The 23,600-nt window shown below is 32.4% G+C and overlaps 1 protein-coding gene across 1 annotated transcript in view; it reads left to right on the top strand.

Annotated features, from left to right (window-relative positions):
* The first annotated feature begins 1,533 nt into the window (after positions 1-1,533).
* The window catches only part of LOC111714648 (protein starmaker-like), a 24,634-nt gene continuing 2,567 nt past the window's right edge, over positions 1,534-23,600 (top strand). The window contains exons 1-2 of the mRNA XM_023489799.1: positions 1,534-1,947; positions 14,768-15,082. Of these exons, the coding sequence (XP_023345567.1) occupies positions 1,534-1,947; positions 14,768-15,082 (729 nt within the window). The remainder of the gene's footprint in view (positions 1,948-14,767; positions 15,083-23,600) is intronic.

The raw sequence follows: 23,600 nt of genomic DNA on the forward strand, positions 1-23,600 counted from the left end.
GAGTTAACCAGATGACTAGTTAACCAGATAACTAGTTAATTAGATAGCTGGTTAACCAGATAACTAGTTAACCAGATAACTAGTTAACCAGATAACTAGTTAACCAGATAACTAGTTAACCAGATAACTAGTTAAGCAGACAACTAGTTAACCAGATAACTAGTTAATCAGATAACTAGTCAACCAGATAACTAGTTAACCAGATAACTAGTTAACCAGATTAATAGTTAACCAGATAACTAGTTAACCAGATAACTAGTTAATCAGATAACTAGTTAACCAGATAACAAGTTAACCAGATAACTAGTTAACCAGATAACTAGTTAACCAAATAACTAGTTAACTAGCAAACTTGTTAACCAGACAACCAGTCAACCAGACAACCAGTCGACAAGACAACTAGTCGACCAGAAAACTAGAAAATTTTAAAGATTTAAATTTTACGACGCAAAATATAAAAAATGTAGTAGCAGCTAGTTTTAACTTTTAACATTCACCGTCACAGAAATATACATAGAACCCTACTGGTTTATATTATTATCAAGTAATTGTAAGATTATACCCTTCCTTCTCCAAGATTTAATCTCATAGTCTACATCTATCTATCTATCTGTCTACAGATGGTATCTCAGATTTTTCCTCACGAATTTATACAAAAATGGTTGAAGGAATGTATATTAATCAACATATCAACATACATGCTATTAGAGCAAGGAGTTATAGAGGGAGAATTGGGGGGGGGGGGGTAAAACAAGGTTAAGAAGAGGGGGGTTTGTATCATTCAAAGAATAGTGTGTTTATTTAAAGTCATGAAATCTTAAAATAAAGTAGTTTCTTCTTTCACAGTTGTCCTTGAAAATGTTTACTTTTAGTAAATCCCGACAATATCAACCCTACAGTATTTACCAAATATATACAGTTATTAGTTACCATGTTTCTATCCCAAGTTACCATCCTTTTATCCCAAGTTACCATGCTTCTATCCCAAGTTTATGTTTCTATCCCAAGTTACCATGCTACTATCCAAGTACCAAACTTCTATCCCAAGTTACCATGCTTCTATTCCAAGTTATCATGTTCTATCCCAAGTTACCATGCTTCTATTCCAAGTTACCATGCTTCTATCCCAAGTTACCTTGCTTCTTTCCCAAGTTAGCATCCTTTTATCCCAAGTTACCAAGCTTCTATCCCAAAACCATGCTTCAATCCCAAGTTGCCAAGCTTCTAACCTAAGTTACCATGCTTCAATCACAAGTTACCATGTTTCTATCCCAAGTTACCATGCTTTCATCCCTAGTTACAATGCTTCTATTCCAATTTACCATCCTTCTCTCCCAAGTTACCATGCCTTTATCCTAAGTTACCATACTTCTATTCTAAGTTACCATGCTTCTTTACCAAGTTACCATGTTTCTGTCTCAAGTTACCATGCGTCTATCCCAAGTTACCAGCCTTTTATCCCAAGTTACCAAGCTTCTATTCTAAGTTACCATGCTTCTATTGCAAATTGCCATAAATCTGTCACAAGTTACCATGCTTCCATCCCAAGTTAACATGCTTCCATCCCAAGTTACCATGCTTCCATCCCAAGTTACCATGCTTCTATCCCAAGTTACTATGCTTCCATCCCAAGTTTCCAAGCTTCTATCCCAAGTTACTATGCTTCAATCCCAAGTTACCAAGCTTCTATCCCAAGTTACCATGCTTCCATCCCAAGTTTCCAAGCTTCTATTCCAAGTTACCATGCTTCCATCCCAAGTTACCATGGTTCCATCCCAAGTTACCATGATTCCATCCCAAGTTTCCAAGCTTCTATTCCAAGTTACCATGCTTCCATTCCAAGTTACCAAGCTTCTATCCCAAGTAACCATGCTTTTATCCCAAGTTACCAGCCTTTTATCCCAAGTTACCATGCTTCCATCCCAAGTTACCATGCTTCCATCCCAAGTTACCATACTAACATCTACTTTTTTACTCTACAGAGGTTTGGTCCATCACCATCACCGAATTTTAAATCTTTTATCCTAAGTTATCAATATTCTAAATTATACTTAGCTATGTTACCATTCAATATTACTATGCTACCATCCTAAATTTTCCCTTGCAATTAAACATCCTACCCTGAACTGATTAAACATGAACTTCCGGAAGTTTGAACTCTGTTTCCGGTTTCTCTGTATTCAATATATCTACTGGAGATGAAAAGGAAAAGGGTGGCACGCGTTTAAAATAAAGAATAGAAATGCTTGAAAGCCGGGGTTATGGGGAATAGAACTAGCTGACTAGACAACTAATATATAAGACGGCTATAAACCAGATAACTAGCTGACTAGACAACTAATATATATTGTGGATATCAATATTTTTGCTATGAAATACTTTTTTATTTAGTTTCTTCATATTCTCCAATTTTATCGAATCTCTTAAATCAAAATCTACAAAATATTAAGACTTCCAAAAGGAAACTCGAGAGTTTCGTTCAACGATACTCTTTTAAATTTCGAGCTTAGGGTTTCCAAAAAATATTGTGCTTCAGGATATCACGGTGTATCATGTACACTGGGAGAACTTCAATCAGTGTCTTTGAGCCCCATCTGAGTTTAAAGTATTCAAATGATGATCGTCTTTTGTATTAAATCTGCGTGCATGAAAACCGTTTGTTTTCATATTGCATAAACAGTATTTATGCTAAAACTTGTGTATGATATCTACATATATGAAGTAGTAATCTATGTGTGTCTGTTCGTTTTTTGTGTGTCCGATTATAACTCAGAACCCCCTGGACCTATTTGCTTCTAATTTTAATTGGGAAACTCGGTGAAACCATGGCAATGCATGTGTTCAACTTGGTTTAAAATTTTAGTTGAGTTGGTTAAAATTTATTACGAAAGTTTAGTGATCCTCCCACGCACCCCTGACCCTTCAGTAAAAGTAAATTAAACCTTAAGTTGACCGCGTCAACCTTGTTGTACCGGCTAGTCCTATTGAGTGTCTGCGTTATTCATCCAATGTCCGGGCGATACAGTACAAACTGGGACCGGAAAGATTGACCCGGCTCGAAAATTCAAATGTACTACGGCTGTTCGTGCTCCATCCAAACTGTGTTACTGAATTGTGTTCAGTTCTGGTCCTAAATTTTGACTTTTTATTTCTAATTTTTTAAACTCCATAATTTACTATATCCATTTTCCGAGCCGCAATGAAGGACCGTGTAATTCTCTTTGGACGCCAAAATAAAACCGTTAAACTAAAAAATAAATAGATTAATGCAATATGCAGGCTCCTTATCAAACGTTTAAATATTATTTTTCAATATTCAAATTTTGCATTTGCCCCCCCCCCCCTCCCCTGTATCTCGTCTAGACCCAGACTAGACATCATTAGAAAATATTACACAAAAATTGATGCAAAATTTAATAAAGGATACACCATCTTTTGGTAGGCACTTTACTCACATTTTCTTTTTTAATTGTCAACATTTTCTCTTTGTAATGTAAAACAAAAACAATAAAAAAATTTTGCGGATTTTATAAAAAACGTAGAACCATGCAGTAATATTAGTCTCATAGAACCATGCAGTAATATAAGTCTCGTAGAACCATGCAGTAATATTAGTCTCATAGAACCATGCAGTAATATCAGTCTTGTAGAACCATGCAGTAATATTAGTCTTGATTTCCTTTATGCCTCTCTTTTAGATGACTTGTTAGATTTGAGACTAAATATGAAGAATAAACGTTTTATTAAAAAGAATGTTTATATTTTCTCCTCCAAGTCAAAATACAGACGTCTGATCAACATCAGGAATAAAGAAAATAAAAATAAAAACAGATTAAAATTAAATTTTGAAAAAGCTTTGATTTGGTCAATTAAATGTATGTATAATGATTTTTAAAATGTTGTGTGTATATATATATATATATATATATTGTGTATAATATATAGTCTAGTAGTGTCTGAACTAAACTAATCATTATCTTGAATGATGACAAACGAATTACAAGTGTTGAAGGAAATCTTTGGACACATTAATTTGTATTTAGTTTATGCCTATTTTTCTAGATCTTTCTCGTATATCGAGGTCTAGTTTGTTTCGAATCTTCAATTTCAATTTCAATCCTAGACTAGGATTGATATTAGATATATGAAATTGAAGATAATTCCTAGTATTCTATCTATCTATCTATCTATCTGTCGATCTGCCCGTTTATAAAAAGTAGCGTGCCCAGGTGTTGAATTGAGGATTAAGTTAGAAATAATCAAACCTATCTTAAATCTATCTATCTATCATCAAATATATCAGCCTATAAGCAAACCCATTAAATCGATGAGATCGTTAGGAATGAATATAGACGAACAAATATATTTTTCTTAAACCCTGTTCATTTCAAATTCGATGATACCAGACCTATTTACCTATTAACAGGTTGAGAACCTATTAATGAATAAAGATGCATATATAACCCTGTTTTAACCCGGAATAAGATGTTTCCAAAACAAAAAGTTGGTTTTTAAACTTTCTGGTTGGGGGGGGCTCTTTATAAAATAGTTTTCTAAGAAGAAAAAGCGTTAATTTCACTTTGAGACGACGGGGCCGGGGGGAGGGGGGTTAAATTTAAGTACATTGAGTTGAGTTTAATTAAAGGGACTGCTGGCGGTATTTTTGGTGACATTCAAAAAGTGACATGAGTGACTTATTGGAAACATTTAAACCGTTATCATAGTAACAATGAAGCAGTTTTTATAGTTTTTATGTCATGAAAATATATCAATTACGTCAGAATTATTTCTTACCGTTGTTACATAAATCCAAAAGTCACTTTTTCCTCTGGCACGGTTTACAGGGTACCTTTGTAAATAAACCACTCTGTATAAAGATGTTCATGTCTACAGTTTCTTTAAAAATATCCTCATGAGGATTGAAAGGTTTCTCAGGTTCTAATACTTTCATTAAAAGGTTGAGGATAGGGTACTTTCACAATCCTGATAAAAAGTGAGGGCGTCATTTCTCTCTGATAAAAATGCAAGGGGGCAAGATCTCCGGGGGGGGGGGTCAGGTTCAGTTTTTTACATATTTTTTAAAATTTTCCTCCAGAGATAAAATTCAGCATTAATCATCCGGTTTATTTTTAGAGATTATTTTAAAAACTTTTGTTTTCATTTTTCCTCTGCAAAAGAGTCGAACATAGAAACTATTTTTAGAAATATAATTTGAACGTTAAAAGGTTCTACAAGTAGTCCAAATACTTTTAAGGGAAAGGAGCACAGAAACATATCGTGTTTAACTGTAGATATACAGTTATAGATTATATACTGATAGACAGTTTTCTATATAGATGTAAATATAGATGTATATAGATATATATTTATAGTTGTATTATACAATATTATTTTTTGATCCAACATCAAGATAACTTTTGAAATAAGTTTGTTCTCTTTATGTTTTAATATAAACGCTAAGAAGGGTTTACGACGTAATTCAAGATATCAAAACGCTTTTTTAGAATCAAATATGATCAAAGGTTGGGTTTGAATGTGTAACATCAATATGAGGCTTTCACTATTCTCATTTTTATGTCTAAACATATTGCTGTTAATACATTTTTTTATTCGATGTAAACAAATTCCACGAGAATTCGTAATAAAGGGAAGTTAACAAAACTTGATAATACTTGATTTTAAAAGTTTTGAGAAAATAGTTTTATTTATTGTATTTGATAGAGAACTGCAATTGAAAATGTTTTAAAAAGAAAAATATGTATAACTCCATAATTGTTGCTGATGCAAAGTTTTCAATGAATACTGAGAAGGTCATGTAACTCTTCAACCTTTGCCGATTTTAGTTTGAAGATTGAAGATTGTGTATGTATTGGTTTTATCTAAATATTGATGATAATAAAAGTAATTTCTTAGTTTGCAAAATGTTTTAGCTAATTTTGAATTATGAAAAAAATAGAGCATCTGTTCTCGCGATACGAGAGTCTCGTTTTAAAAATATGGAATTATGCAAGGCCTAGTTCCCAGGCAATAATGCTTGCGTGCTTACAAGCAATCCCTAAACTTGCCAATTTTAACGCGAATCTCAACAATTTGCAGAATCTATTCTTAAAAATTGCGGAGATTTTAGCAGATTAGAGGGGGGCCTCAAACCCCGAACCAGTCATTTTGAGTTTCCGGGGGGTTTTAGAGGATTTTCGGGAGTTTCAATGAGAGGTTTATTTTTAACTATTCAGCAAGGGTAGGAGAAGGTCATAAACAGCATTACAGATTAGCAGACAGTCAAATTTACATACAGACACCCTAACATACAGCAAATTAATATACAGACAGATTAACATACAAACAGAAAAACAGACAGACCGATTAACATACAGACAGATTTACAAACAGACAGATTATAATACACAAAAGACAAAAAGACAGAAAAAAACAGAAAAAGAGATTGTCAAACAATAGATTAACATGCTAACAAACAAACAGACTAAAATGTAGACCGAAGGACATATTACAAGACATTCTTAGAGGCAGGTAAACAGGCAAAAGGACAGACAGACGAACAAGCTAACGGACAGATAACAGCGTAAAGATTAAAGTACATATTCGGGTAGATTAACATGCAGACAGATAGATTAATAAAATGTCGGATATAATCACAGACAGCAGTATAAATCAACAGACTGCCAGACTGAACAACGGGCAATTGCAAAAGGAAAGACCTAGAAAGAAAAATTTAAAAATTTAAAAAGTAACAGTTTTCAATTGTTAAAAAAATTGCTAGAGCAAAAAGAAGATATAAAAGTAAGACGAAGTGGAGAAGGGGGTGGTTTGAAGTATATTGTTTAACAATAAATATTGTGAAGAACTGAAGGACTATAGAGAGGAAAGGAGGAAGGTTGCAATGTAGGTTTAACCTATTCTTCCTAAAACGCAGATTTTTATCATTCAGGGGTACAGATAGAAACACACATTTAAACCAACAAAAATCATTGAGCAATCTCTTTTCAAGCTTTTTATAGATATAAAAAATAGGTAAAAATTGCAGAATTCTGTTTTCTTTAAATTACCCTTTTTATAACTATGTTCTGTCACCCCTGTATTTAATGTTGGGTTGGTTTCGGTTTAAATAGATTTCGGCTCAATCAGTACTGATTTTAGTACAGATATGTCACTATAATTCTTATACAATCTCTATCTTTCTATCTTACTCTGCCTACCTGCACAAATAGTGTATATCTTTATAACAAAGATTTCGATTTATTCATGTACAGGATTATCCACAAAGGATGAGACTGAAAAGACGACCGGAAACTCTGAAAATATGACGATTAAATTAAGTCTTCTACCCTAGATTAAAGTTGCAGGGAATCAAAAATATAAAGAAACTGAGAGTGTAAATTGTGTACAATTGTCTTTGAAGTTTCATCATTTGAGGGTCCCGCTGAACTTATAGTATTAAAGGAACTGTACTTTCAAGAGACCCTCAAATAAGAGCGTGTCGATTTACGATACTCTTTAAACTATTATCGGATCAACAATAAGGAATAAATCGTCGTTTTTCTAGCTTAAAAGGTGATTAATTCTTACAATTCCTCAATTTCTTATGTATTAAGATATCTAAAAGACACTTCTATTGGGAAAGAACAATTAAAGATTTTTAATGAAAAATCATGGATATTTTCACTCATTCTTGATCGAACACCTTTACCATACTAATTCGGCACTTTGAAAATGGAGGGTCGTTATATACTTTGATTTTTATCCATAATTCTTAACTATTTGTTTTTTAGTGAATAAGATTTTAAAAAAGATGCTTTGTAAAATGTTCTGTTTTTGTTTGTTAAATAACTTGTACTGCAGAGTTCAGTACTCGTTGTTTTGATTGTTGAAATAAGGATTAAAGTAAACTTATTCTGGTGTCTGGTGTCCCACAGGGTGCCATGCTGTACCCGCAAATATTATCAAATATTATCGACTTACACCAGAGTAAGCGAGGCTAATAAAACTATTTACATTCCTTTCAATTAGTTTAAAAAGTGAAAATTTTATTTGTTTTGAATTTTCTCCGGTTCAAACTTCATTTTTTTAAAGTATTTTTTTATATATATGAATATATTTGTTAAGCATCTAGGATTTACCGTCTGAAAAAAAAATCTTTTAATACATTCGTAGTTATTTCTTGTTGTTTTTATTTCTTTATTATGTTCGTATTTGTGTGCCACCCTGTAAAGTATTGGAGGATACAGGATAGATTAGAATGAATCAGAGGGACTTAGATGAATTACTCTTGTTTAGAATTCATCTAAAGGATTTAAAGAGACTGTAGACGTAATTAAAGGATTTAAAGAGACTGTAGATGTAATTAAAGAATTTAAAGCGACTGAAGACGTAATTAAAGGATTTAAAGAGACTGTATATGTAATTAAAGAATTTAAAGAGAATGTAGACGTAATTAAAGGATTTAAAGAGAATGTTGACGTAATTAAAGGATTTAAAGGGACTGTAGACGAAATTAAAGGATTTAAAGTGACTGTAGACGTAATTAAAGGATTTAAAGTGACTGTAGACGTAATTAAAGGATTTAAAGTGACTGTAGACGTAATTAAAGGATTTAAAGGAACTGCAGGCGTAACTAAAGGATTTAAAGGGACTGTAGACGTAATTAAAATATTTAAAGGGACTGGAGACGTACTTAAAGTGATCCTTAACACAAAGTTTTAAACTTCAAGGAGAAAAAGTAAGAATAAGAGGGAACAAAGTTTCTGTAAACGATATCAAATATTGTTTGAAAAAAATCGGAATTTCTGTTTAATCTCATGGTTGATTGTTGTAAAAAAAACTGTTCTATATTCTGGCCCAAATTCGCCATCGTTACATTGAGTGCAGGAAAATAAAAATTTTCTGTAGGATCTGTAGATTGGGTTTGTCATGTGTCTGTGTGTTTAAAATGTCGTGTGTTTGTTGGTTTATATAATTATCTAGTAATAACTTACCGACTCATCAAAGACACATATGCGACCTAAAAAAAATACACCTTTGTTCACAAACATATCTTTGAGTACAAACAAATTGTGCACGAAACGAATTCACTCTTTTGCACGAACACAGCCTTGTGTGCAAAAAATCCTTGTGCGCAAAAACACCAGTGTGCACGAACTTACACTTGGGTACTAACACCCCCTTGTACACTGTGCATAAGCAAGACCTTGTGCACAAACACCCTCGTAAAGCACAAAAACACACTTACAGCACAAACGCAGCCTGGTGCACTCATATCATTGTGCGAAAGCATTAAGCACAAACCCAAACATACATGTGCACGAACATACATACATTAAACTGAACAAATAGTTGGCTTGGTGTAAAACTAAACGTTAACAATGATGTTAATAGCTCTGTTCTCTTCTTATCTTGTTCTACTGCATATTCTTATCTTTCTACTTTTCAACTTTTAACTTATCCTGTACCACTTATCCAACCTTTNCTTTCCTTTCTACAGGGTTACCCACAAAATCTTTCCTTTCTACAGGGTTAACCACAAAATCCTTTCTACAGGATTACCCACAAAATCCTTCTTTCTACAGGGTTACCCATAAAATCTTTCCTTTCTACAGGGTTACCCACAAAATCCTTCTTTCTACATGGTTACCCACAAAATCTTTCCTTTCTACAGGGTTAACCAAAAAACCTTTCTACAGGGTTAACCACAAAATCCTTCTTTCTACAGGGTTACCCATAAAATCTTTCCTTTCTACAGGGTTACCCACAAAATCTTTCCTTTCTACAGGGTTAACCACAAAATCCTTTTTTTACAGGGTTACCCACAAAATCCTTTTTTTACAGGGTTAACCACAAATCCTTTCTACAGAGTTAACCACAAAATTCTTCTTTTCTAAAAAGTTAACCACAAAATCCTTCCTTTCTACAGGATTAACTATTAAATCTTTTTTTAACAGGGTTAACCACAAAGTCCTTACTTTCTAAAGGGTTAACCACAAAATCCTTCCTTTCTAAAGGGTTAATTACAAAATCTTTCCTTTCTACAGGGTTACCCACAAATTCTTTCTTTTTACAGAGTTAACCACAAATCCTTTTTTTACAGAGTTAACCATAAATAATCATAATATTATTTAAATTCCTTTAAAAGAAAAAACAGAGATTTCACTGAATTCCTCAATACGACCTGATTTGTTGTCCCAGCCAGACATGTTTTTAAATTGGCTGCGCTTGGGTTACATCTAGTGACCTAGCTTCCAGAGTATATATCCACCCTTTATACCTTTATATACATTCAATACATAGCATTCCATTTCCGTTCCACTAGTCTTCAACCAGTCTTCAAATTCTACATTTTAACAGATAGATAGATAGATACATAAATAGATAGATAGATATTCTTGTCAACACTTTTCTGCAGACAATAGTATGGAATTCAAAAGTAGACTAGCGTATATCTAACTGTATTTATATCTATCTATCTGTCTATATATATATATATATATGAATATCTATCTGTCTTCATATATATATCTATCTATCTTTATATATTTATCTAATTTTTATCCTCTCTAAATGTGTAGATAGATAGATAGATAGATATATTATATAGATAGATAGATAGATACATAGATGGATAGATAGATAGATAGATAGATAGATAGATAGATAGATAGATAGATAGATCTTGTATGTTATAGTTTCCAAGATTGTTTAAACCAGAGTTCAGCATCTCTAGGTTTAGTTTTAACCACAGTATTTGCTGTTTATAAGATTCCCACACTAAACCCATTATATTTCTTTTCTCCAACCCCCCAACCCCCCATTCCCCATCTCCTTCATTTCCTTTGTATTCCTATTTTCACTTTCCGCATTAAAAACTTTCTTTTTCAAAACTTAGTGTGAGCTATTTTTAATATACTAGATTTTTAGGCGCCTATATTCTACTTCAACTTTAGATAGTGGCTTAATTCTATGCGCATCTACTCTTAGTAAAATATAAAGCAATAACAGAAAAAAATCGTTGATTTAATGATATTTTTTCGAGTATTTTCAAAATTTTACAAAATCAAAAACTTTTAGACGCAAGCTTTATAATTCTGAGCCTCCAGAATTAATCCTTCCCTGGGGTCATGTTAAGGTCCTTCACAAAATTTGGGCCGGATCGGTTCAGCCCTTTTGACGTTCATTGGATTCAAACGGACAAACACACAGGCAGACAAGCAAAGTATATATATATATATAGAGATGTATTATGAATAGCCATGGCAATATATTATATTTTAACATGTTCAAGGTCTAGCTATTGATTGTAATGTACATGATCATGATCATGTACTGGCTACTGATCAATTAAGCTAAATGAACAAGTAATGTATGTATATTTTAATCATTCATGAAGCTATTTTAGTAGAAAAACATGAAATAAATGAGACACGTAAACATTAAACAAATTGAATATAATGATTGAAAAGCTATTTGTTTTCAATATTTATAACTCCTCATTTTGAAGAGCTGTTGAAAAGAAAAAATAATATTTTGAATTTCTGACATGTGTTATTTATACTTTGTAAAATAAAAACTAGAGAAGCTAGGACTACGAGGTCTAAAAGCTGTATCGGTAAACTTGCATAAATTTGACTTTCTCCTTCTGTTTGGTTTACAGTGGAGAGCTATGTGCAACCGTTTTTTATATTTCAATCATCATGTACATTGTGTACATGTACATGGTGTACATGTACATGGTGTACATGTACATGGTGTACATGTACATGGTGTACATGTACATGGTGTACAAGTCTGTAAAATTAACTTATTATATTGGATGTCCGAATATTCAAATATTTAAATATATAATATTTTTTAATTTGTTTTTAGTTTTGGGCTCTTAGCGTTTATAGAGGTTAGTATAGAAGTAGTACTACACTTTCATTCTTCTTTGACCGATAGATAGATAGATAGATATATAGATAGATAGATAGATAGATAGATAGATAGATAGATAGATAGATAGATAGATAGATAGATAGATAGATAGATAGATAGATAGATATATAGATAGATAGATAGATAGATAGATAGATAGACAGAAAGTGTTTTATTATTGTCTTATTTCTTTACTCTATATTTTCTTATTCAAACAAGAATTGTGTAATTATTTCAATTTACGTGAACAAAAGACACAGAAACCGCGGAGCTCATCTAAACACCGACCCAACGTTTCCCGACACAGAAGCCGCGAAACAGAAGTAAATACCGACCAAACGTTCCCCGAAACAGAACCATGGAACAGAAGTAAACACAGACCCATCGTTCCCACGACACAGAACTCATGGAACAGATCTAAATACCGACTCATAGTTCCCAAAACATAGTTTCCATGGAACAGAACTAAATACCGACCCAACATTCCTATGACAGAGACACCATCTCAACGTTCCTCGACACATATTTTCAAGTTGAATAAAAGACAGACCAAAAGTATGAAAGAGCAATCTTTTCTAAACAGCAATATTTCCTGAACAGAAAATTGTCCTTGAACAGAAATGTTTTAGACAGGGAAACTTTCACCCTAAGACAATTTTCCTTCATATTAATCTCTATTGAACAACTAAACAATTCAAAGGTCTATGTTTCTAAGTGAAGGATCGTCTGCAAGGCACTAAGTTACTTCAGAATGAAATATATATGAGCTGTAAAGCCCGCATTCATAAGCGTCTGCACATTCTAGAAAAACATTGTTTGAATTCTAGTACAGTTGATAAAACAATTCTTGTTTATATTCCTTAGTTACTTCAAGTGTAAGATTGCTTGTATTATATAAAAAACCATTAAAATGTGACGTAAATCGTGGTCGAGGGTGGAATCGGTTGGAAAAGGGTTGAGTTTTACCTAGGGTCAATATGTTTAGTGTAATTTAGTCTTGTGCCCTCTAATTTCTGTCAGACGAGGATAATACAATAAAACTTAATTTTAACCCTTCAAATACACTTAATATTGATAGATAGATACACAGACAGATACACAGATAGATAAACAGATAAATAAACAGATAAATGAACAGATAGATAAACAAATAGATAAACAGATAAATAAACAGATGGATAAATAGATAGATAAACAGATAAATAAACAAATACATAAACAGATAGATAAACGAATTGATAAACAAAAGATAAACAGATAGATAAATAGATAAATAAACAGATAGATAAACAGATAGATAAACAGATAGATAAACAGATAGATAAACAGATAGATAAACGGATAGATAAACAGATAGATAAACAGATAGATAAACGGATTGATAAACAAAAAGATAAACAGATAGAGAAATAGATAAATAAACAGATAGATAAACAGGATAAACAGATATATAAACAGATACATAAACGGATAGATAAACAGATAGATAAACAGATAGATAAACAGATAAATAAACAAATAGATAAACAGATAGATAAACGGATTGATAAACAAAAAGATAAACAGATAGATAAATATATAAATAAACAGATAGATAAACAGATAGATAAATAGATAGATAAATAGATACATAAACGGATAGATAAATAGACAAACGAATAAAATAATATAAAAAAAGTAATTGATAGAATAAATCTATCTATCGATCAATCATGCAATATTAACTATCTACCTAGCCAACTATCTACCTATCTAACTCTCTACCTATCCAACTATCTACTTATCCAACTATCTACCTATCCAACTATCTACCTATCCATCTATCTACCTATCAAACTATCTACCTATACAACTATCTACCTATCCAACTATCTACCTATCCAACTATCTACCAATCCAACGATCTAGCTATCCAACTATCTATCTATCCAACATCTACCTATCCAACATCTACCTATCCAAATCTCTACCTTTCCAACTATCTAACTATCTCCTACTGTTCTGTAGAATCTCTCTCCTATCTATAAACCATTTATCCGTCTATCTATTTGTCAATTTAAACCCCCACTATTGTATTTAACCTAAAAACCCTCATTATTCCTAAAAATGGACACTTTTTGCCCAATTTTCGCCAATCAATTATCCTGACTCAAGTCCTATTTGAACTAATGAATACCCCAAAAAATGTCCCGGAATTCAATATTTGACTAAAACGTGTAGATTCTCACAGTCTTACATCGTTAGAGGGTGTTGGGGTTTGGGGGCTGCTAGTAAATGATGGAGGGGGGGGGGTAGGATTAAGAAGAGGGNACTCTCCCCCTCCCTCCTCCTCTTCTGGGCTAATAAGCATCTTTTAAATCTAAATTAGCGGTGTCCTAAAAGCGTCTGAGTAACTGCAGCAGTTTGTACCTGTAGCATCAGTTTTAAACTTTATTCTAAAAATATGGATTTTAAATATTTTCTGGATAAGACAAGAGTTCAAGTTTCCCTCAGTTTATTCAAGCGAAACATTAAAAATATCAATATTTTCAATATTTTAATAATCTGCAAACTATTGGATTAATCTTAAACCAAACAGCGTTGAATTTCATAAAGGTGAAATTAGAAACCTACAGATAAGATGGGATAGAGTAGAAGGAAACCGGATTAAAATTGGCTGAAAATTAAACGGGAGTGAAAACTTTTAAATAGACCAAACGAGTTTTGACCAATGATAGATCGGTTAAACCTTACGTCAGAAGAAAATGTGTCAATTTCCGTTCTTTCAAATGTTTTAAACTCTTTATACAATAACGCTTGACAAAGAAAAGGCCTGTTTCAATTTCTACTGGAAATGGAATAAACAAAGCTTAAATCCCAATACCAAGGGGTCGGTATTGGGAGGCTAGATCTTGAATCCCAAAACCAAGAGGTCGATATTGGGAAGGTAGATCTTGAATCCCAAAACCAAGAGGTCGGTATTGGGAGGGTAGATCTTGAATCCCAAAACCAAGAGGTCGGTATTGGGAAGGTAGATCTTGAATTCCAAAACCAAGAGGTCGGTATTGGGAAGGTAGATCTTGAATCCCAAAACCAAGAGGTCGATATTGGGAAGGTAGATCTTGAATCTCAATACCACGAGGTCGGTAATGGTAGGGTAGATCTTCAATCCCAAAACCAAGAGGTAGGTATTGGGAGAGTAGATCTTGAATCCCAAGAGAGGGTAGATATATAAATATTTATAGCGGTCTAAACAGAATAGGGAGAGAGGGTAAAAAGGTTTTTTGAAGCATGATGAGCTTGGTTAAATATATATTCTATTTAAATTTTCTTATTAGTCCCGAAAATAGCAATTTAGACCCGTTGACGGTCTAATATGATGTGGGACACCCGATTGAACTATAACGTATAGATAGATAGATAGATAGATAGATAGATAGATAGATAGATAGATAGATAGATAGATAGATAGATAGATAGATACTTAGATAGATAGATATAGATCTTTGTTTGATGGTGGCTGAAGGGAGAGGTGGTATACGGGTCTAATTAAATAAATACGGAAACCTGGGAAAAGATATAGAAGATTAAAAAAGTGGAGGAACGCAATTGATTGGAATTAGTTGGGAGAAAAGATTTATTTTAAGATTATCAAGTGGAAGGCTTCCTTTTCAATATTTTCTTTTAATGGTTACTTCCGTTCTTCCGTTTCTCCCCAGCTTTTAGTCCTGTGCACCCTCCTTCTCCATAGTCCTAAATAGCCTCCTCCGCCTCATCTATCTATCTATCTATCTATCTATCTATCTATCTATGTATCCTTATATCTATCTATCTATCTACCTATCTGTTTATCTTTCTATCCTTCTATCTATCTTTATATCTATCTATCTATCTATGGGTTCGCTTTCTATATTTACACTTGTGCCTGGTGAACAGTTGTTGAATGGGGAGCCCGACGCCACACGAACAAGCGTCGTTTTATTCCCGGGCCTTTCTTTCATTCTGCAACCCTAAACTGGGTCAGCTTAACAACACAATACAGGGATATTATAACATCATGTAGTAAAATAAAAAACAAGCAAAATTTAATATATTTTTGTTTAAGAAAGACCGGTGGCCTGAGTTTGTTTTAAATCAACGAGGTTTGTGTTACAAGCCTTCTCTCTCAATGTTGATTTTAATAATTATAAAACGTTTTTTACTATAACCTTTTATTTACAGTACAAGGTAGGTAAATTAAATATAAGAGATAAGAACATTAGTGTAGAATTGATTTTACAGAAATAAGAGTTATGATTTATATTAATTTGATACCGAAATATGAGTAATATTGATCCATATACAGAAATATGAATAATATTAATCAGAAACAGAAATATAAATAATATTAAGCCTGAGACAGTATTATTATCAATATTAATGTAGAAACAGAAATATGAATAATTTTGATCCAGAGAGGCAGAAATATGAATAATATTATTCCAGATATAGAAATATGATTAATATTAATCGAGATACATATGAATTATAATTAATCCAGAAAAAGAAATATTAAAAATATTGATCCAGAAAAAGAAACTAACTGAAGAAACTAAAGATTGATGGGCAAAGGCAACGCCGGGTACTTCTGCACTACTGTATGCCGAGTCCATTAGCGCCTGACCCAATCAGGGTTCAGTCATGTGTTTGGTGTCTAAACTGAGCCAATGGAAATAGTTTGGTGGTAACATCTGTCTTTCTATCTATCTTATTATCCAATCAGAGTTATGAATCCTTTAATCGTCGCTATCAGTAAATGGAAATATTTACTTTTACTAAAACTATGGTGTCTGCTTGTCTGTGATAATTGTATGAGGCCATTTTATCTAACTATAAGCATCAATCCTATCTATCTATCTATCTGTCTATCTATCTATCTATCTATCTACCTATCTATCTATCTATCTACCTATCTATCTATCTATCTATATATCAATCTATCTATATATCTATCTATCTATCTATCTATCTATCTATCTATCTATCTATCTATCTATCTATCTATCTATCTATCTATCTATCTATCTATCTATCTATCTATCTATCTATTTGTCTATATATCTGTCAATCTATCTGTTTATCTATCTATCTATCTATCTATCTATCTATCTATCTATCTATCTATCTATCTATCTATCTATCTATCTATCTATCTCTATCTATCTGTCTATTTATCTGTCTTTCTATCAATTTATCTATTTGTCTATATATCTGTCTATCTATCAACCTATCTATCTATCTATGTATCTATCTATCTATCTATCTATCTCGAATATATTCGCGAAGGTCTCGCGGCTCACCCTATATCTAAATCTACATCTTAACTAGTCTCAGGATATTCAGATTTTTATCTCAGGGGTTTAATAAACACCTCACAGAGGACATTTTAGGATTCTCAGTGATCATACTTTTTAGAGGACTAAATACTACTTTACCGTACTTTAAATCACTTTTTAGAGGGCTAAATACTAGTTTACCGTACTTTAAATCACTTTTTAGAGGACTAAATACTACTTTACCGTACTTTAAATCACTTTTTAGAGGACTAGATACTACTTTACCGTACTTTAAATCACTTTTTAGAGGACTAGATACTACTTTACCGTACTTTAAATCACTTTTTGAGACATTATAATGCACATATTACCAAACTAATTTAAGGAGACTTTCACACTTCAAGGGATCGATACCAGTTTAGGGATCTCTATGACGCTTTACGGAAATAACACCACCTTAAGGCTACCAATACTTTTAGAGGGACTCTATATACCACTTTTACAGGAAACTCCATACATATCAGATCTAGGGAAACTTTAACACTTTTGGGGAAACTGTATGTAAGCTACTTTTGAAAAACCATATTTTTCCATACATTTTTGAGAAGTATTTATGTGAGAGAAGAAATCAATTTACATTGTTTTCATAATTTTTGCTGACTATGATACAGTATCCCTCTCATCGGAAACCCACTTCATCATTTCTCACCGTTCTCTTTTTTCTATCTCTATGATTACAATTGTTTTCTTTGTGTTCCAGCGAAACCATCAGTATGTTGTACTTGGTTACCAGGATACAGTATCCTTCGGTATCTTTCTATATCCTTCTGTATCCTTCTGTATCCTTCTGTATTCTTCTGTATCCTTCTGTGTCCTTCTTTATTCCTCTGTATCCTCCTGTATTCATTTGTATCCTTGGGTATCCTTCTGTATCCTCCTTTATCCAGTCTGCCAGTCTGTATCCCCCTGTATCTCAACTATTGCCCCTGAATGTGTCGCTTGTAAGTAAGTTATTTCTATAAGGCACCCCGGGGGTGAACCTAAATTGACCAGTCTACAGAAAATCCACAAAAATGAGATTTTTGGGATAATTGAAGAGGTTATTTGATATAGATACACGGTCAGATAGTACAGATAGATAGATATACACACCTTGATTACTTGATGGAAATATGATGAATCCATTTCAAAGTCAAGAATTCGATAAACAGATATTATCTTATAAATCAGGACTTATACAGATAGCAGGCGACAAATAATTATATGGATGCATTTACATGGAAACTGATTACTGAATATGTATTTCTTGAAAGGTATTTAGATTGCTATTTATACTGAAAATGGGGTAAATAAAACCACTTTTAGATAGGAATACAGATAAATAAAACCACATTTAGACAGGAATACAGAGAAATAAAACCACATTTAGACAGGAATACAGAGAAATAAAACTATACGCGGAGATTTACTTAAATACAAACGTAAATAGAAGGATTGGTAAATAAAAAAGTCAGTTAGACAGGGAGATATGTAAAAATAATCTATAGATAGACAACTGAATAAACAGATAGATAGATAGATAGATAGATAGATAGATAGATAGATAGATAGATAGATAGATAGATAGATAGATAGATAGATAGATAGATAGATACAGGGGGAGCTGATTCTTCCTTCGGTATATTCTTCCTCTTCTTCCCTTTAGTCAGGGCAGAGGGCTTTAATACGTTACAGTTTTCTTCCTCCTAGACAGATAGATAGATAGATAGATAGATAGATAGATAGATAGATAGATAGATAGATAGATAGATAGATAGATAGATAGATAGATAGATAGATAGAAAGATAAGATGAGATGTATGAGGATAAAACCTATAATTATCACGAGATAAAATTTTTTGTTGATTTAGTAAAATAGACCTAATTACATCATGGTCAAAATCCATGGAGTTTGTAAGTCGGAGGAGCAAGGAACGCTAACACTGAACATTACAATTCGCTTTACTTTGTTTGAATCAAGAACGAAGTACACTTACAACCTTTTTTGTGGGTACATTTTTTTCTTATTTTTTTTCATTTTTTAGCGAAATCATTTTAATATATTCCCAGTAATATCTTTAAGTTGTTTCCTTTACTATCATTTGAATATTGTCATAAATATCTTCAAGGTTTTTTTGTGAAGTTTTTAACAAATATCTAATTCGAAACAGAAACAAAGAATGTATATGTGTCCGGATGTGAATGTAACCCGCAATCTTTACAAAATGTGACATGTTGGATGATTTCTGAAATATATATCATTGCTGTAATAGTAACTGATCCTTTTTTCAAATACGATTAAACAGGGATTTTTAAATATGTAATTTTTGAAAAGCTATTATTACAGCCATTTTTAAAAATCTTTTTGATTTAAAAAAGTTCTGAGTAGCTTATTAATGGACGTTTTAAAATCCGTAAAGAAAATCTGGGAAAAAACATGTAAATCTGCAATTTCATATTTTCCTTTACATCGAATGTTCATTCAAAAATCCTGTTTTGTGGAAGGGTGAACCAGAAATAATTCTCCGATCTTTCTGAAACTTTATTAAAATCTAGACCTGGTCATAGAAATGGTTTCCTGAAAATTACAGTCATATCGGTCGAAAAATGAGGGAGCAGCGTTAAACCCCCTGTCGCCCATGTCAAAGTTGCAGACAACTTCCACTCTAGAATCAGTTTGTGTGCCAAATTGAATAAATATAATCCATGATGATTTAACCTGTGCTGCACCAGAATTATAAATTACAGAATTAAAAACACCCTGTATAACAGAGGTTAAAATTACATCATACAGTGTTACCCAAACAGATGAGACTGTAATGACGACCTAAAATTCTTAAAATACGAAGATTTCAAAGATAAATTAAGACTTCTGCCTCGAAGATAGTAATTTGATGGATTATTTAAAGATTTCTATCATTAATATCCAGAAATAAACAGTTTTCATTCCGTACAGTCATCTCTACAGTCTCAATCTTTTTGGGTATCCCAGTATCCCCATACTATCTTTATCAATCCGTAATTTCTTATCTTTTTTAATCCTATAATTAAAGATAATTTTTTCATGACACTCAGAAATATTGGAGTTAAACTAAATTTACAGAATTAATGGAAAAATAGGGTTTCGTCAGTAAAAATAAAGATTTTACACTTTATCTATAAAAAATGTTGCTTCTTATATTTGCTAAGTCTATTGAATATTCTCCTTTCTTTTACTGTAAAAGAGTTTTGTATAACGTCCAAAAATTGTAAATATGACTAAATCTAAATTGGCATAAAAAGGAATTATGGAAAGGAAATATTCATAATTTTAGTTTTCATTCCACCCTTTTATGCATTAAAAATATTCTGAATAATTCCGAAGAATAAATCATGAATAATATTAAGAAGCAATAATTTGTAAATCACCCTTTTTTCTTGTTGAAGAGTTAGTTTGAAAAGAGAGATCAAATATCAGTTATTAGTCATGAACCCACACCATGTATTTTATTTTTTGTAAATCCATCTTTTTACACTGTTTTGGGAGAATTGTAAAAAATGTGAGTTTTTAACTCTTGTTGATTATTATACTCGTGCTGTAGGGAAAAAGATGTGTGACTAAAGGAGTTAATTCCAGTAGTTGAAACTTATATACTTAGATAGATAGATATATAACATAGTAGATAAATGCTCATACTTATTGCCCATTTCTAAAGAGCAATAAACAAACTTTACAAATTTGACTGTAGTTGATAGAATATAAATATTAATAATATCAATTTATTTAATATAACCTAAAATTGCATTAAAAAGACTAGACTAAACTTGAAAGAAAAAAAGTTTAAATATTTGAAAATCTGTTCCATGCTTTTCAGAGTTGTGTGCCTAAAAAAGTTAAAATCCGGGGACATAATTTTGATTTATTGGGTGTTAACTCAACCTACTAAACCTTTAGCTTACTCACTTTCAAACTACATAAGGGGGTAGGGGGGGGGGGGNGGGTAAATATACTAACTATCAAACTATTAGAATCAAATATAGGGGGGTAACTATACTAACTATCAAAATATTAGAATCAAATAAAGGGGGGAACTATACTAACTACCAAACTATTAGAATCAAATATAGGGGGTAAATATACTAACTATCAAACTATTAGAATCAAATATAGGGGGTAACTATACTAACTATCAAAATATTAGAATCAAATAAAGAGGGGAACTATACTAACTATCAAATTATTAGAATCAAATATTGGGGGTAACTATACTAACTATTAAACTATTAGAATCAAATAAAGGGGGTAAATAATACTAACTATCAAACTATGAGAATTAAATATAGGGGGTAAATATACTAACTATCAAACTATCATAATCGAATAAAAGGGGTAACTACCTAACTTTCAAATTATTAGAATCAAATAAAGGGGGTTACTACACTAACTACCTAAGGGGATATGGGGGGGAGTACCTAACTCTTAAATTATTATAGTCAAATAAAGGGGATAACTACCTAACTATCAATAAGAGGGGTAACTACCTAACTATCAAACTATTACAATCAAATAAAGGGAGAAACTACATAACTATCAAATTATTAGAATAAAATGAAGGAAGAAACTATCTATCTATTAATTAGAATAGAATATACTGCGTACCAACCTATCTATCAGACCAAAAGATGTCCTGTTTTAGAAATTTGGAAACATTGCTTTATCTTTAAAAATTTAAACAAATGCAACTGTACAATGAATGCTTATAAAGACGCCTAACACCTACCCTTAGTGTTTGTTTATGTTTAGTTAACCTGTATTTTACTTTATAATTATATTTAGCACACTCTAATTCTACCTTTCAAGACTAGCTTCTTACATCTACCATTAACTTCAAAAACAAAAAATTCTAATAGTTTACCACACAGAAATCGGTAAAGGGTGAAATCATCGTTTGAATCTGTTGGAGCAAATGAGCTAAATAAAAAAAATGATATCATTTGTGGACAGAAATGTGACAAATATTTAAAGATGCCACAAAAAAAAATCCTGAGTTTTACACCCATGTTGAATCAAAACACTTTAATATTTAACGCGTACATCCTGCAAAGATAGGAATCTGAAGATCTAAGATGATTCTGAATTCTATAAATATTTGATAATTAGAGAATTGGAATTTAAGAATTGAAGCCGAATAACAAGCATTGTTTGGGTTAAGCTTGGATACCAGTGGAACAGTTAGATTAACAGGGGATGTTCTTTCAGAAAATATTTATATTTCAAAAATAAATTTTCCTATCTTAAATTCTACTGAATTCCGAATTAAATAATATTGTGAAGTATATTTACATTTCGGACAGGTGGCAGAGCAGTTGTTGGACAGCTGGACATACGGGTCAACACGGGGTGGGGGTGGGGCGGGATAGGAGTATAGGAGTAGGTGTAGGAGTAGAAGTAGGAGTAGGAATAGAAGTAGGAGTAGGAATAGGAGTGTGAGTGTGAGTAGAAGTAGGATTAGGAGTAGGAGTAGGAGTAGGAGTAGGAGTAGGAGTAGGAGTAGGAGTAGGAGTAGGAGTAGGAGTAGGAGTAGGAGTAGGAGTAGGAGTAGGAGTAGGAGTAGGAGTAGGAGTAGGAGTAGGAGTAGGCAGAACACTGATTGATTCAACCCTACTGTTTAATCTATTACGGTGTGTCCCAAAAACCTTGCATAATTCTGGAATATTAAAAGAGAGAAGTGTAATGTTCAAAATAATTACTAAATATAACAATATCTACATAAATTTCAAGTTATTTAATAATACCATAAATACAACTAAACATCAAAGTAAACAAAAATTAGTTTCAACGGTTAAGAGAGTGAAGAGAAAACAATTCTCTAATTGTTTGTTTTTTTGATAAATTCTCACTTTTTCTGCGACACTCTGTATAAAGAATATCTCTACACCGACATAAATCCACATTTTTCTAAAATTCTAAATCTTAATCGATGGGTTTAAATAATTAAAAACTGTTCCAAAAATGTCATTAGTCTGATAAAGCCCTTCACCGCAGGGGCCAGGAATTCGCGGTCTTTTTTCATTCCTCGCCCCCCCACACTGCACTTTTAGAGACAAGGTTAAACATGCTTTTTAAATTCAAGATTGTGATGAAGGGGGGAGGGGTAAAGACGAGAGTAAAGAGGTAAGGGGAGTAACGGGGTAAGGGGGGGGGTAGAATATTTATACTTTTGGTTGTTTGAAGTATATCATCTAGATATGTATTATAGTATAGGAGAAATGGAAAAGTTTTCAATCGAGATGACCAACCATTGGTTTTTATGTTTTAAAGTTTTTATTTGTGATGAAAGATAATGAAATTCCCCCCCCCCCCCCCCC

Source organism: Eurytemora carolleeae, unplaced genomic scaffold, assembly GCF_000591075.1.
Source record: "Eurytemora carolleeae unplaced genomic scaffold, Eaff_2.0 scaffold793, whole genome shotgun sequence".
NCBI classification, from domain to species: Eukaryota; Metazoa; Arthropoda; class Copepoda; order Calanoida; family Temoridae; genus Eurytemora; species Eurytemora carolleeae.